The sequence below is a fragment of the Acomys russatus genome, chromosome 16, assembly GCF_903995435.1.
Source record: "Acomys russatus chromosome 16, mAcoRus1.1, whole genome shotgun sequence".
In the NCBI taxonomy this organism is placed as follows: Eukaryota; Metazoa; Chordata; class Mammalia; order Rodentia; family Muridae; genus Acomys; species Acomys russatus.
Genome location: NC_067152.1, coordinates 31809845 through 31826157, shown reverse-complemented (window position 1 = coordinate 31826157; position 16313 = coordinate 31809845). Strand labels below are relative to the sequence as shown.

The following is a 16313-nucleotide window of genomic DNA, read 5'->3' as shown; positions in this document are numbered from 1 at the left end:
AGTGATATATAGTCCTAGCATTTCAGATCAGAAAATGATACCTATTTGGAAGTAGGAATCACTCTGTCCAGCTCACTCCACATGAAGAAAATGTGTCGTTGTTTTTCCAGTGGTTTAACATCAGTTTTAATGGTCAAGAATAAACAATAAGCCCTTAAACCAAGTATCTCAAGGTTCTTTACTACTATTCTGGTCTGTATTTTCAGCCAGAGCTATGAACGTTTCTGACACAATTCTACAGACTCACTCTAAGGAAGAGTGTAAAGGGTGTTTCCAGGCAACTCACTCAAGTCTGAAGGAATCTAACACTGATAATGAGTCTGCTGCAGTTTGGCTCCCACACAGGACGGATGTAGTGGAGGCCATTCACAAGAAGTTATCTGTAGAAGTGAGTGTCCACTAGGAGTCAAGATCAGGTATCTAATTCAAGTGTGATGTTTCTAATATGCAAAGTACTTTCTGCAACTACCCAGAAATCCAACAGCAATTAAGCACAAGTCACGCTCAAAAGGTCCTGAATTGTGTTTTGATTCATCCTGGTATTCTAAAAACCTTACATGTATCTTTAATTTTCCTGTCTGCACATGGCCACAATAACATGTCTTCAATTATTTCAAGTCACGAAAATAATCCTAAAACTTTCATCTGACAAAATTATTTTGAAATTCATCTTTAAAGCCGTTTTTAATACTCATTCTCATCAATAACTAACTAACTAAATAAAACAAGGTGTCAGTAAAAACCTGTGCTCCTTGAAGAGCATAGTCAGTGAGATGTTAAGACTTAGCATGTTTTTAGGAATAGTATACATGCAAGGCGCTGCTCTGCTGGGTGGGCCTGATGCAATCCTCCCCTTCTCAAAGCAGACACTGCATGCATGCTTACCAGGGCAGTATGCATCCACGTCCAGTTTCTGAGCTGAAGTGAGGGTTGGGGAGCCAAGCTCGGACTCTGGAATTCGTGGGCTCTCAACAAACTTTGCCTTCCTTAGAGGGGCTAAGGACAAAAGGAGAAAGAGGGGGGGAGGGAGGGAGGAAAGAGAGAGGAAAGCAGAAAAGAAGAGGGGTGAGAAAAAGGAAAGAGAAACAGAGGGGAAAGGAAGGGGAAAGGGAAAGAGAGAAACACAGAGGGGTCATGAGTAAGGGGAACGGCAGGCAACAGATGGAAGCACTTAAATGAACGACACACTCTGTCAGACTCAGATCAGGTTACCCTATTTTTTTGTGCTAGAAAAAAAATCAACCGCATTCCTTATACAGGAGATGGGTCTTGTTTAAAAGTCACTGAAAATGGGAAAAGCTAAAGTCTAATATCCAAAAGTCTGAGCATACATTGTAATTGTCCACTGCCTCTGGTTATTCCTTTCTTTATTAAGAAAGGACTTTCTCTTCTTGACTTTCTGTGCCTTCAAATACAAGTATCAACTTAAGAAAGTACTGAAAGAAGTTTTAAAGTTTAATTACACTATAATAAAAATGGTTTCTTTACCCAATAAAAATTACTCATGATAAACACTGAAAGTGTGATTAAATATTAATGTAGTTCAATAAGGAAACCAGCCATTTTGCTGTTCAGCATTAATGTAAGAAGTCAACGATGCTAGGATACTAAAATCAAAGTAGGCCATGCCAACTTGACACTGACTGCTAAAAAAGTATGTCTTAGTTACAAATTTAATCATGAAACCCACAGAATAGTAACATTCCATACCATAAAAATCATTCAATATTTATATTAGTATACTCATAAGCTTAAAAGTTGTACTTTCAGAACATTAATATTCAAAATAGTTGTGATAGGGCTTTACTGTATATATCCTATACTAGCCCTGAAGTCAGGGTCCCAAGTGCTTAGATTATAGGTGTGCATCATCTGCCCATTTGGGGATAGAAATGTTATTTAGTGACTTTTGGGGGGTGCATGTGGGTTAAGCTGCATTATTAACTTATAGTCAACTATTCAGTTAAGCACCTTTTTAAAAAAATGAGGTAAATATCTTGAAAGTTAACATTAGATGGGTTACTTTGACATTTTTCACACTGAATTATATTAAACTCTGATAAGGCAAAAGTGCTTAGCACAGCAGTAGTGCTACAAACTATCAGTTGGAAGTGGAATCAATTTGAGTGCATTAGCCCCATAGGTACAAGGGTCTAAAATGTACGACTGTGAAGGATCACATACTGCTTTTCAAAAGTTTGTGTTCATGTTCTTCAAAACCCTCATCCATTATTGATCCCCTAAAAGATTCTATAAAAAGTTACTGAAAAAAAGCCCCAGTCATTTTAATGGCTAGATTCTCCTTTACTATTTTTGGAGAATTGAAACTATCAGTTATGAAAGAATTAAATATTTTTAAACATCAAAAGTTATAGACAACAAAGTCACAATTTAAATATTAGTGTATGTATATACACAAAAAGTACATGCTAAAAATACAACACAAGGCCTGTCATTGCCTCCACAGGAACACAAGCCAGACACTCACAGATCTAATAGAATGGTTCCTACCCAAAAGTTAGCTTTGGAATAGCAAAAACCTCCCCTGTGCTAAGAATGTAATCTGCAAGTCTGTTTTGTAAAAATCACCATCAGAAATGAAGATTTTGAGAGAGTTTTATATGTGTGACTAATAAATGCCCAAATTGCATTATATTTTCTCCAACTGATTAAAAAATACAAAATAACATATATTTGATTTAGCATTGTTTTATAAAGAAGAAACTAATGTGTTCATATGTAGACTGTGTTATGCGCATGTGGAAGAGGCCAGGAAAGGACATTAGGTCTGTGGGATTAGGATTAAAGGCATGTCTGCTTTTCGTAACTACAGAATAAACTCTTTAACTGCTGAGCCATTTCTTCAGCCCCAATAATTTTATTCTTCAAACTCTTTAGTCAGTCCTCCTCCAGGCTTTTATTAAATCACAGTCCTAGCTTTAGAATAATCATCATACCCACGGAGTTCTGACAAAGTCAGCACTAGTCCCTGATCAAGAGCTTTATATGTATAAAAATTTAAGAATATTTTTATGATATAGTTTTAGAATAATGAACAGGAGCCAGCACCTTAGAGTAGAGATATAAGAAAGAAACTGAGGACAGCAGGAGAATCTGACGGGGAATGAACAGACCGGAGAATTATGAGATGGAGGTGAGGGGAGAGGCCAGGGTCCTAGAGAATACAGAAAAAAGCCAAGGGCAATGTGGACACTGGTATGAATAGAATTTGCACTGATAACTGAAGAGGAAAAAAAAAACCTATTTCTAAGATATATATTTTTCCAGCAAGCAGATTTATCAGAACTGTGGAGCTCAATGCCATTCCGACTTGTTTTCCTTTTCGGGGAATTAAAATTGAGGTTGTCTTTAAAGCTCACAATGGACATTTCATGTTTTTCTTTGCACCTTTATTCAGTAGATATTTACTTAATTCTGCTATCTACCATCATCACTACCTCATTTGTCTAACAGTGGAGTTAAATCATTGCTTGAGTCAGGGTCTTATTCTGCTGCCCCCACTGGCCTAGAACTTGCCACGTAGATTATGCTGACCTCAGACCTGCAGTGATCCTCCTGCCTCTGTCATGAGAGCTCTGGGATGGCAGGTTGTGCTGCTATATCTGGCTAAATTATTTTATAAGATAATAATGATAATCAGATCCAAACTTTATGAATCTATCTAGAATGTTCTGTGCTATCTTCTAGTTACAATAACACTGATTTTCCAGTTTCATTACAGAAGTGTTATCTATACATGACTGAAACATAGTAAACCACAGAAAGAACAGGATTCCTAACAATCATAACACCAACAAGTAAAGAACATAAAAGAACAAGTCAAAGACAGAGCATGACATTTTTCTTAAAAGTCCTGCATTTACATTGATTTCTTTGGGGAAAAAAAAGCCACCAACATGATTCTAATGAGTAAGAGGACTGTACACCAAAGGTGTTTACCTCATCAAAGTCAATGCCAAAATAAACTAATAAAAACAATGATTTGGATTGGATGGGTAAAAATAAACAAGAACTCAAGTTGGGTTTTTTTTTTTTTTTTTTAAGATTTATTTATTATGTACAGTGTTCTGCCTGCACACCAGAAGAGGGCACCAGATCTTGTTACAGATGGTTATGAGCCACCATGTGGTTTCTGGGAATTGAACTCAGGACCTCTGGAAGAGCAGTCAGTGCTCTTAACCTCTGGTTATTTTGTTGTGATGTAAGTAATGATGGGAAACTTGCTCTGAGAAGTAATTTGAACCAATACTGGGGACTTGACTCTTATGACATTAAAAACAAGCAAACAAACAAAAACTAAGTTTGGGGGTATAGATTGAAGAAAATGCTTATGGATTTAATCATTTAAAAGATCTAGATCTTATTTCTAGAACTTACTAGTAAGAAACTGGTTATTTATGAAGCCCCAGTCTTCTCATTCATAGGATTGATGAGTCTCAACAAATTCTAATCGTGAAAAATACTTAGCATGGCGCTTAGATATGATGACAGTTCACCTATAATATACTGAGACATGAACAATGAAGGGCACAGTTATGGAAAGTAGGCAAGATGTCAAGATACAGATGAAGAATAACACAGAGACAGAACAGTGATAAGATAAACAGTGAAGAATCTGAAACCAAAAAACTCTGGCTTATGATTTCTACCCTCTGCTTTTCCTAGTGCTAAAATCCCTGTGCACAGGTTGCCCACCAGCTATTCTGAGTTTACAACATCTATCCTAGATGAGTTGTCAAGATTATACTAATTGGATGAATATAAAATAAGAACAATACAGCCAGGCATGGTGGCACATGCCTTTAATCCCAGCACTTGGGAAGCAGAGGCAGGCGGATCTTTATGAGTCAAGGCCAGCCTGGACTACAAAGAGAGTCCAGGACAGCCAAGGCTACACAAAGAAACCCTGTGTTAAAAAAATACAAACCAACCAAACAAACAAACAAAAACAAGAACATACCTTTAAAACATTTCAGAAAATTAAGGAAGAGGATGAGACAATAACAACTGACCTAGAAAAACAGAACTACATGTGGATAAAATGACAGTCAATAGGAAATAGATATTGATACCACAGTGTGCAAAATAAAAATAGTTTTCTGTTCCTTTGTAAAAATGTTTCGTACTGTGGATCAAACCACAGCACTGTTACCTCTGGGCTACAGCTCTGGATCCTAAAGTTAAAAAACTATTGTTTTCCACCATTACACGTATTGATGATACTTTTAAAATAGAAGTAATATATATTTTAAAAATTATATTTTAAGATTATTTGGTACTCCAAAGGATATGAAATGTAAGAAAACAAAAACTTTAAGTGCATTTCAATCAGGTGTGGTGGTGAACACCTATAGTCCCAGCAACTAGAAGATAGAAGCAGGAAGATCAAGAGCTTCAAGCTAACTTTGGCTACATAGTATATCTGAGGGTTAGCCTGGGCTTTATAAGATGACCCTGTTTTTTTTTTTTTAATTTATTTTTATTATGTAACAGTGTTCTGGCTGCATATAATGGCTGCAGGCCAGAAGAGAGCACCAGATGTCATTGTAGATGGTTGTGAGCCACCATGTGGTTGCTGGGAAGTGAACTCAGAATCTCTGGAAGAGCAGCCAGTGCTCTTAACCTCTGAGTCATTTCTCCAGCCCAAGACAACCCTGTTTTAAATATGAAAATAAAAGAATACTCTGGTGGTAGAAAAGCTTCTTCTACTGTAACCTTTGTTTTAGGAAGACCAGGAGAAGTGTGTAGGTCAGTGGTAGAATACTTCCCTAATAAGCAAGAAGCTTGAACCCTAGAAACAAGCCACACACAATCCCACGTCAGCAGGGAGGAATTCATTCTGTCTAGGGCTTACACACAGCATCTCTCTTAGTGATATGAAACTTCCTTAAAATCTAATTATAGTTGCAGATATACAGCTTTAAAAATAACTGCTTCTTTAAAAAAAAGCTAGGCAACAGCAAATATATGATAACTAAGACTTAAAAAGTTGCCTTATACATTTACCTACATTCACTTGATGATCATAAATCTTGTTCATGAAGAACACACTTACCCCTGTTTTGAAAATGGGAAATCAGAATCCCTAAGACTTCTTATGAAAGAGCACAATAATTAAGTGGTAGAAAATAGAATCTACAGGTATTCTTATTTCAAATAGTATTTCTTCATAAATTTGCTCTTCAATATTATGGGACCTTTTGAGTTATGGAATACTTTTTAAACTAATCCAAAAAATGGAAGTGAGTACCATGGAAGTATGTAGCATGGCAGGTATCACTGAAGCTCACCAACATCCAGTCTCCGTTCAATCCTAAGCATGGGGCACTATGATTTTCATTTCTTGCATAATTTAGAAAGGACTGCATCACTACTCCAGACAACAGACAACAGTGAGAAAGCCTCTGCATAAGTCTACAGTCTGCCTCTTCCTTATACATAAAAATAATGAAGAAAATCTCGTGATGAGATGGTACAGCTAGAAGGCTAACTAGTTTGCACTTTTCACCGGATGCCCAACCTTGCTAAATGAACCAGAAATAGACATTTGTTGCATGAAATCATAAATATTTTTAAGGCTGTTATGGCATCTGGCCTCTTATAACTAATAACTAGTGAAGTAGTTGTAAAGTAATTCTTTTTTAAAATTACGTATCACCCTTTCTGTGTCAAGGAGAACATTTTAATGTATCACTAATACCAACTAATCTCCGTTTCTAATCAAGAGGAACAGTTTAGCTTTACAGAAACTTGATACTTTATGAATCTATCTAGAATGTTCTGTGCGATCTTCTGGTTACAATAACACTGATTTTCCAGTTTCATTACAGAAAATTCTTTTCTTACATTAAATTTTTATTTATAGATATACATCCGTGCAAGCGTATGGTGTGTGTGTGTGTGTGTGTGGGTGGGTGTGTGTGTGTGTGTGTGTGCGCGCGCGCGCGCGCACGTGTGTGTGTATCCCCTGGAGGCCAGCTGAGTCACAGGCACCTATGAGCAGCCCAACATGGGTACTAAGAATAAACTAAGGTTCTCCAAAGAGCAGCAAATGCTTTTATTGACTGAGTCATCTCTCTAGCCACTTATATTTTTAAAAATAAAATAAATCTGGTCTGGAGAGATGGCTCAATAGTTAAAAAGAACTGCTGCTCCTGTTGAGGACCTAAGTTAAGTTTTAAGCACTAATGGTAGCTCATAGTCATCTATAACTCAAATTCTAGGGATCAGATACCCTCTTCTGGCCTCCGTGGGCACCAGGTATGCATGTAGTATACAGGTATACATGCAGACAAATACATATATAAAAACAAATCTATCTGTTAAAATTTACTTGAATAAAAGCATAGGATTCCAAAAAAAAATTATAAACAAGTATAGTTATATGCAGCATAGGAAAACTTGTTAAGATTCTAGGTCAAATTAATAAAATTGAGAAATAGTTTATTGTATCAAACTGTCCATCAAGATGGAAACTCAACTTGATTATCTACTTTATGCCCATTATGTGTTGGGTTATTGTGGTAGTTTGAATGAAAATAATCTCCATAGGTTCAAATCATGTGGCCCTATTTAAAAGTATTAGGGTAGATGGCTTTGTTGGAATAGGCGTGGCCTTGATGGATGTCTTTGAGGGTAGGCTTTGAGGTTTCAGAAGCTCAAGCCAGGATCAGTGGCTCACTCTCTCTTCCTGCTCTTTGCTGATCCAGGTGTAGACCTCTCACTCCTTCTCCAGCACATGTTTGCCTGCACGCTGCCATGCTTCCCACCGTGACAATAACAGACTATGCCGCCAGACCCAATTAAATGTTTTTCTTTATAAGAGTTTCCTTGGCCATGGTGTCTCTTCACAGCAATAAAACTTCGACTGAGACAGTTGTAAACAAAAGTATTTATACCAACTGAATTTAAATTGGTGCCCTAGTCCCCTAAAATTGACTAGAAATCTGGGTATATAGCACTTGGTAGAGTGACTATCTAGCATATACGAAGCTGTAGTTTGATCCATGATGGCAGAAACAATAGCAACAAAAATTAGTACCTAATATGAAGGCTACAATTGATGAGATATTCTTAGAGAGTAAGAATAACATATTAGAGTCATAACTGGGATATTGATTATATAAGAAAATTAGGAAGTATGAGGAATGAGAGACAAAAAATTAGCAAGTCAAGGAACTTCTCACACAGCCAACATTTGAGCAAGGCAGCCTTTTGTTTAATCAGAGCAGCCCACTCTGGGAGTAATGCTTGTCATCTTGCAGTTCTACAGACCTGTCATAGCCTTTATTCCCACTGATGGCATAGTAAAAAGTCTAAAGTGAGGACAGAGAAAGCAGAGACTGAATGTGTTCTACATGTTTCAACACAGAAAAGCTAAAGTTACTCTGTTAAATTGAGATTATTCTTGAAAGCATTAGATTGACTAGTGGGTTCTCAAATTCAGTTTCTAAAATGTGCTAGGATTAGAAATGTCTTAAAATGTGTGAAAAAGCTTTATTGTGGTCACTCATCAAACCTCACACAGAAAGAAAATCTGAAAAATGTGCTTCCCATAACAATGAGAGAAAAATAAGAGACAGATAAGAAAAGAAGTGTTTAATTTCAGAGAATGGAAGGAAGAATAAAGTGATGAAGAGTTAGGGATGGAAACAGAAGTATGTGAATTAAAGTAGTCCTTTCAAAGTCCAGGAGAAACAGGAGCTAACGTCAGACTCATACGGAAGTAGCAAATTTTTTTTATCTCAATGAAATGCTGTATATTCCGATTATCTGAGAAAGGATATCTGTCAAGCATACTCTTACCTTTTGTATTTATAAAAGTTTATTTCTAGTCCAAAGACCTATTGTCACAGTTATAGTACAATCATTTTCTCCTTGTCTTGGCCTCGGTAGGGAAGAACTGAAACCACACAATCATCTCATCGCCATGGTGACTGATTATAACAACAGATTTTTCCCTTGATACAGATGTTTAGCATGAAGTCCCTTCTCTCTTTTTCTTTACCGAGACAAGTTATGACTATACAGTCCAGCCTGGCCTTGAGCTTGTAGTTCCCTCTCCTCAGCCTTCTAAGTGCTGGGTTCAGAGTGTGTGCACCATGCCCAGCTTTAATGCCTCTTCTGTGTGCAGTGTACTCTCCATTGCTACTTTAGAGGCCCAGAGTCCCTTGATGCATTCTCTGTAATGCTTTCCTCTGACCTTTGCTTCCTCAGCTCAGCAGAACTGTCCTTAAATTCTCCATAGAATATACTTAGCAAGAAGGCAAGGTTCACCTGGTTCTTGACTCCTGCCCAGTCCTTTCACTCAACGATTATATAACTATGCTATTGACAGTTCAATATCCAAAAGCAGTCGTTTCCTGTGGGAAGGCAAGTCCAATATTGGTTAAGTCATAACAGTGGGAAGAGCCTCTTACTGTGCTTCAACTGCCATTTTCTGTTCCTCACTCAAGAATGTGTCTGAGGAGAGACAAGCTTATTAGTTTTATATACTGCTGTATCCTCAATGGCATCTATTCTTGTGCCAAGCACATAATAGTATAATACTTGTTGAGTAAATTAACTAGCTTTTATTTACTTAAAGATTTTTGGAGGTATAAAAGATCTGCTTATATCCTTCACCTTTAGTAACTAAAGCTGAAGAAGCCTGGTGAATCCAAGCTGTATTCAAGGTAACTCAAGATTACATTCTTACATATTTATTTTTTCATGAAACTGTTATGCTACCCAAAGGGATATAATAGACACAATGTTTTACAGACAGAACATATAAGCAATAAATATGGAGACAAAATGATACTTAAAAAAAAGTTGCTAAAAAATGACTGCAAAGACTTTTAAGACATTTCAACAGAGATTAAATATTGAAGTTAATCGGACTTTGAGTAAATTAAACAGGAATTCTCATTTCAAGATGAAATCAAATGTAAAATTTTATGTGTACATAACATGACAAAGCAAAAAGCAAATTTCTGTAGAGGACAATACAGAATACAAGAGGAAAAAAAAGGTGTACCTAAAACTCATAAGAAAGCCCACCTCTTGTTAAAGTTTTATAGCATATGGCTTTCCTACTGTTTTATATAAAATATTAATGTCTATATGTAAAAACAATTGGTGACTTCCCTAAATACATGCCTAAATGTGTGCATGTGTGTGTGTGCGTGTGCACACGTGATCATGCCTGTAGGTACTCATTTGTGTGCATGAATGTGCACATGTGGGTGCATGTGAACCAGAAGTTGTTGAGTGTCCTCCTCTTACGTTTCCCACCTCATTGTTTGAGACAAGCTCTTTCCGTGAACCTGGAATTCATCTGTTTGGCTAGGCTGGCTGACAGCAAGCTCCAGGGACCCTACTGTTTACAATTTACCAGCACTGGGATTATAGGCATGCATTGCAGTGTTCCGTTTTATGCAGGTATTGAAGACTGAAATCATGTTCATTCTTTATCACTTGAGCCATTCCCCTAGCCCTGAAACACATTACTTTTAAAAGGAATATGCAGATCCTAAAGATGACAAGTACTATTTTGTGGTGAGACTTATGATACAAAGCCTATTGTTGTGTGACCTTCAATAAATTATTAAACTTTTCAACTTTACATTTCCCATCTTAAAATGTGAGGCATAACATCTCTCTCCATCATAAGAATTAAATTTAAGGGTAAATACATTAAGAGGTGGATGTGGCTAAAAAAAGAAGATACTTATTATTCAGACCACGAAAAAGACTCCAAAGCTATATAATATCACCCAAGGCCACAGAAACGGAAATGGATGTGGGATTCATTATTTAGTAATGGCACAAACACCATTTACTTCTCAAGGTCATCACAAAGATTTAAGTGACTTAATCTTTGTAAAGTCAGCAACGGGCTCAATACTAGACATTCTATAGTGTATAATGAGGGTGACAATGGTGGTGGTGATGTGTTGACAAGCAATGGAGGAACATGGAAAGATACACAGTAACTTTTAGGGTGCTGGTCTGAGTGCCTGGCCTTAGTGACGATGACTTACAACGTCTAATTGCAAAAAGCAATCTGCTCACAGTTTTTGGATCAGGTCTTTCTGTTGATCTATCTTTGCTCCTAAACAGAAAACTGGTATTTAATGAATAAAAATTATTTTTAGGAGACTATATACTGTACCAAGTGTACTGATAAAAATTGTCTTCTATGGTACAGCATGTTGGAGGAAAATAGTACAAGAAAGCTAAAAGCAAATTAATTGCTGAACATTTTATCGGTGATTTAGAAATATCTAAGTTATAGGTTACCGAGAAAAGACTTGATACCCTATGAGCATATACAGGGGGAGGTAATCCCCCTCAGGAACAGTCATGGGGGCGGAATAAGGGGAAAAGAGGAGGGAGGGAAGAATGGGAGGACACAAGGGATGAGATAACCATTGAGATGTAACAAGAATAAATTAATAATAAAAAATTAAAAAAAAAGAAATATCTAAGTTATATATTAGAACCTGAGATTATAAATCTGAAGTATAAACTCTACCTGTTGTATTACTGCATACGAACAATCAAACTTCATGTGTGTTTATGTTCTTAAAAGGTGGGGCTATCAGATAACCTCAGGGCAGAATTCAGAATCATACCAAATGTGGCTACACTGCTGTTTGCCCTTTGGCTTCACAATATGCTAACTAGGTAAAATTATACAACATTCCTTCAAGAAATAGTTTTCCCTAGACTTGAGAGAGAGAAACAGACTCGAATAATAACAATGTGCACGATAGGCAGATGTCATTCACTGGCTGCTCTAAACTGTTGGGGGTTTTGTTTTTGTTTTTGTTTTTGAGACAGCATTTCTCTGAGTAGTCTTGGCTGGCCTCAAACCCACAGATATCGCCTGCCTCTGCCTCCCAGAGTCTCTAAACTGTTGTTTTTTTCTCCAAAGCTTTAAGTAAATTATCTGAAGACTTTAATTATTCAGTGTGAGGGTAGAAAGTGCTACAATTTGAATAAGCATGAGCATTGTTCCAGTACTAGAATAAAATTGGCTAAAAATAAGTTAAACAAGGGACCAGGGAGAGGTCTTAGTGGCCAAAGTGCTTGTTGTAAGTATAAGGTTCTGAGTTTGGACCCTCAGCACCAATACTACAAAATCTGGGCATGGTGTGGTGGTCTTCACCTAAAATCCTACAAACCAAGATAGGTGAAGTCTGGGGGCTCTGGCCAGCCATTCTAGACATAATAATGAGCTCCAGGTTCAGTCAGTGACTCTTGAGGAATATAATTCCAGTGTCAACCTCTGGGGAACATGCTTGCATAAGGGAGTGCACCTGCACACACATACATATCTCTCTCTCTCTCTCTCTCTCTCTCACACACACACACACACACACACACACACACACACACACACACACACACACAGTACATGCAAAGATAGGTTAAAAGGATAACTGACCCAGGTGTGGTGGTGCATACCTTTAATTCCAGCACTCAAGGAGGCAGAGGCAAGCTGTGAGTTCGAGGCCAGCCTGGTCTACAAAGTAAATCCAGGGCAGCTAAGGCTATACAGAGAAGCCCTGTCTCAAAAACAACAACAACAACAACAACAACAACAACAACAACAAAACCAGGAGAGAGACAGACAGACAGACAAGAACTGATAACAACTATGTATTTCAAAGTAGTAGGATTTTGAATGTTCACAACACTAGGCGATGATGAGTGGGTTACAGACAGTCCCATCACCTTGGTTTGACCATTACACACTATACCAGCAGTGAACTATTATAGCATATTCTCAAAAATATGTACAACTATTATGTGTACAAAATTAATAGATTAAAAGTACACGCTACTATAATTCCAGCCCTAGGGGAGGCGGAGGCAGACAGATCTCTGTGAGTTTGAGGCCAGTTTGGTCTACAAAGTGAGTCCAGGACAGCCAGTGCTAAACAGAGAAAACATGTCTTGGAGAGGAAGCTAGTGGGGAGAAAGAAAGAAATGAATATGGAGATGTTTCTAAGGATTAAGTGTGAATGCAAGTAACTTTCTGGTTTGTTTTTGGAACGTACAGTTGTTATTAGTCTTACAATAGGAATCCACACCAAAGAACACTGAGACATTCTAACTCTGGGTCAAGAATCACATTTCTCTGACCTTAGAACAGTAGTCAGAAATTGCCAGTCTTTTAAAAGGCAAGCTGCTTTTCAGTCTCTGAAGCCAAGGTATCATCTTGGCAGAGAATGGAAAAGAGAACAAGCAGATGATTAGTTCCTCAGAAAAGTGAGTCTGTAGTTGAATTGCTTTCTCTGCTAGAAAGTAAACCAGGGGAGGAAGGTAGCCAGAGGGACAAGATGAGCCCTGTGCCATGGAAAGCTGGTTTAGAGGTAGCATTCCATTCCATAAAAGCATGGAATACTGGGTAGTATGACAGTAAGTGAGGTGACAAGCAAAGTGTAGGTACTAACTTTCCTTAGATCTATCTCTTGAGGTTTCCACAAATCTGCATTTTGAACTAAATAAAGGCACTGCTCTGTTCACTGTTGCATTCTTTTGAGACGTGGAGGGAAAACCTAGGAGAGTACAGATAAAAACCATGCTGCATAGCACAGGAAAGAGAATGGAGGCTAAAATGCCGATCTCAACATCTGACTTCAGACACTGTCTCACGCCCTTCACTAAGGCATCTCACTGGACGCATGGGGAAAGTCATGCAAATGTATGGGACAAAAAAAGCTAAAGATGAACAACAAAAAAAATCAGTTTCCATAAAATTAGTGCTATAACTAGGCATGGTGGAACATGCACAGAACTCAGGAGGCTGAGGCGGGAGGATAGAGTTTGAAGCCAGTCAGGGCTACAAAGGCAAATTTTTTGTTTAAAAAAAAATCACTTAAGTTTCTTTGTTTAACTTTGGTCATATAGTAATGGTCTAAACAAAGGTTAATACATAGGGTTCTATATGTGGTACACAATGCTAAGCATTTGGTAAATGATTCATTTAAACCTATTCTTGAGACAGTTATTCTTATGGACATGTTATAGAACACAATAAAAAAGTTAACTGTGAATAATGTGAGCAGTTACACAGTATAGAAGTGCAGATGCTGGAACCCACACCATGGATGTCTGACTAGAGTCTAGGTGATCAACTTCTACAAAGTTCCTTTAATATACATTTTAACCCAGATGTGCACGAGTCCTCCCCTTACTGACAGAGAGCGTTTAGATTCTGTGAGTAGAAATGGTGCTTTTCTTTTCTTTTGGTTTTTCAAGACAGAGTTTCTCTGTGTAGCCCTGGTTGTCCTGGACTCACTTTGTAGACCAGGCTGGATTTGAACTCACAGTGATACACTTGCCTCTGCCTCTCTGAGTGCTGGGATTAAAGGCGTGCGCCACCATGTTCATCTAGAAATGGTGTTTCTAAATAGAAATCTCCACTTATGACTAAATTTAAACCTAAGTCATGTATGGACAAGACTGCACTTATATGTCTAGTCCACAGTAATGTGGCTTTTTCTCAGGATCCACCCAAATAATCAGGAATCCTGAACAGCATAAAGACAATATTTAAAAGTGGCCCTCTTACTTTAGAGATAGAGACCAGTTCATTGTTAAAACTACTGAAGAGCCTATGGAAATATTTAAGTACATATATACACAATCTAACTTGAAAATACAAGTATAACTTTTTTTAACTACACTTTTGATGCAAAGTCTGGGCCTTTTTTAACTGGAATATGAGTTCCAATTCTTTCTTGCATAATTAGCACAAATATGCATAGTCAATATCTTTAAAACAAACACAAATGGAGCTGAAGGGACAGCTCAGCAGTTAGGAGCACTGGTTGCTCTTTCAGAGAACCTGGTTCTGGTTCCCAGCACCCACGTGGTGGCACACAATCACTTGTAATTCCATGGATTTACTGCCCTCTTCTGGTCTCTCTGGAAATCAGGAAGGCTTGTGGTGTACATATGTACATACAGGCAAAATATTCACACACAAAAATAAAAATAAAACTTTAAAAAATAAAAACATAAGATAATCAAGTATAAATGGATTTATAAAACCTTTTACCCTAATCTGCTACAGTATTTACAGGGTTTCTCTGTGTAGCCTTGGCTGTCCTGGACTCACTTTGTAGACCAGACTGGCCTCAAACTCACAGCGATCCGGCCTGCTTCTGCCTCCTGAGTGCTGGGATTAAAGGCATGTGCCACCACACCCGGCCTTTCCTGAAACTTTCAAAGTAATTTTTCTAGAAACAATTTCTTATGTTATTTCTTTTTGTATCTATGTTTTATTAATTAATGCATATATAATTTAATTATATTATCAGAATGACAAATACAATTAGCATTTAAAGCACAGGGAAAACAGAAGCACCTTGGTGTATGAATACTGGTAACAGTCAGTAGGTATCTCAATGGGAAAAGAAAATACTAATTAATTCTGGAAGCAATTAGATAAAAGTCAGTAAAGAAAGCTTCTAAAACTGGAAGCTCTAAGCCACAGTGTCTAGGGCAAGGTAATATGCAATGTAAAGCTAGACTCAGAACCATAATTGAAGCTCTTCAGACGTTCCTAGGTGTGATGGTGTAAAAATTTAATTTTTACAATCAAACTGGTCAGATTTGGAATCACCTAGGAGACACACTTCTGGGTATGTGTCTAAGGGCATTTCTAGAGATACTGAACTAACAAAGAAAGACCCCTCCTGACTATGGGTAGCAGCATCTCATGAACTGGGGTCCCAGATAGAATAAAAAGAAGAAGAAAAAAAAGAGAAGTAAATTAAGCATAAACATTGATTTCTTCTCGCTTCCTAATTACCTTTATAACATACCCAGCTGCCTCACACTCCTGTTGCCATGAACTGTATCCTCAGATCCTAAGTACAAATAAGTTCTTCCTTCCTTACCCTGGTTTTATTAGATATTTTGTCACAGCAATGAGAAAAATAACTAATGCATCCATTGTCGAAATTTAGATTTAGAAAAGAATAGAAGGTACGAAATTCTGCTGAGGTTGGGAAGCTTTTAAAGCACATGCACAGTGTGCACAAGGCCCTGAGGTCAGTCCTTGGCTAAAATAAACAAACAATCAAAGAAACAAATAAAAAACAACAAACAGGGAAAACCAGAGCCAGTGCCAGCATGTGAAAGGAGTAAGGACCCAAACAGTGAGGAAATTTTAGAGCATGAATTGGTTACCACAACAGGAAGTCATTTACACTTCCCCACATTTCTCTCTCTAAAGTATTCGATTTCTGTGACATCCTACTGCTATTTTATCAACAATATACTATTTGAGA

At 37.5% G+C, this 16313-nt stretch overlaps 1 protein-coding gene across 9 annotated transcripts in view; it reads right to left on the bottom strand.

The window, feature by feature from the left end:
- The window catches only part of Tanc2 (tetratricopeptide repeat, ankyrin repeat and coiled-coil containing 2), a 282558-nt gene that overhangs the window by 155405 nt on the left and 110840 nt on the right, over positions 1-16313 (bottom strand). For 5 of the 9 annotated variants that reach the window (XM_051158874.1, XM_051158875.1, XM_051158876.1 and 2 more), the window contains exon 5: positions 886-996. The exons of the other annotated variants lie outside the window; for them this stretch is intronic. In XM_051158874.1, the coding sequence (XP_051014831.1) occupies positions 886-996 (111 nt within the window). The remainder of the gene's footprint in view (positions 1-885; positions 997-16313) is intronic. 9 annotated transcript variants of the gene reach the window in all.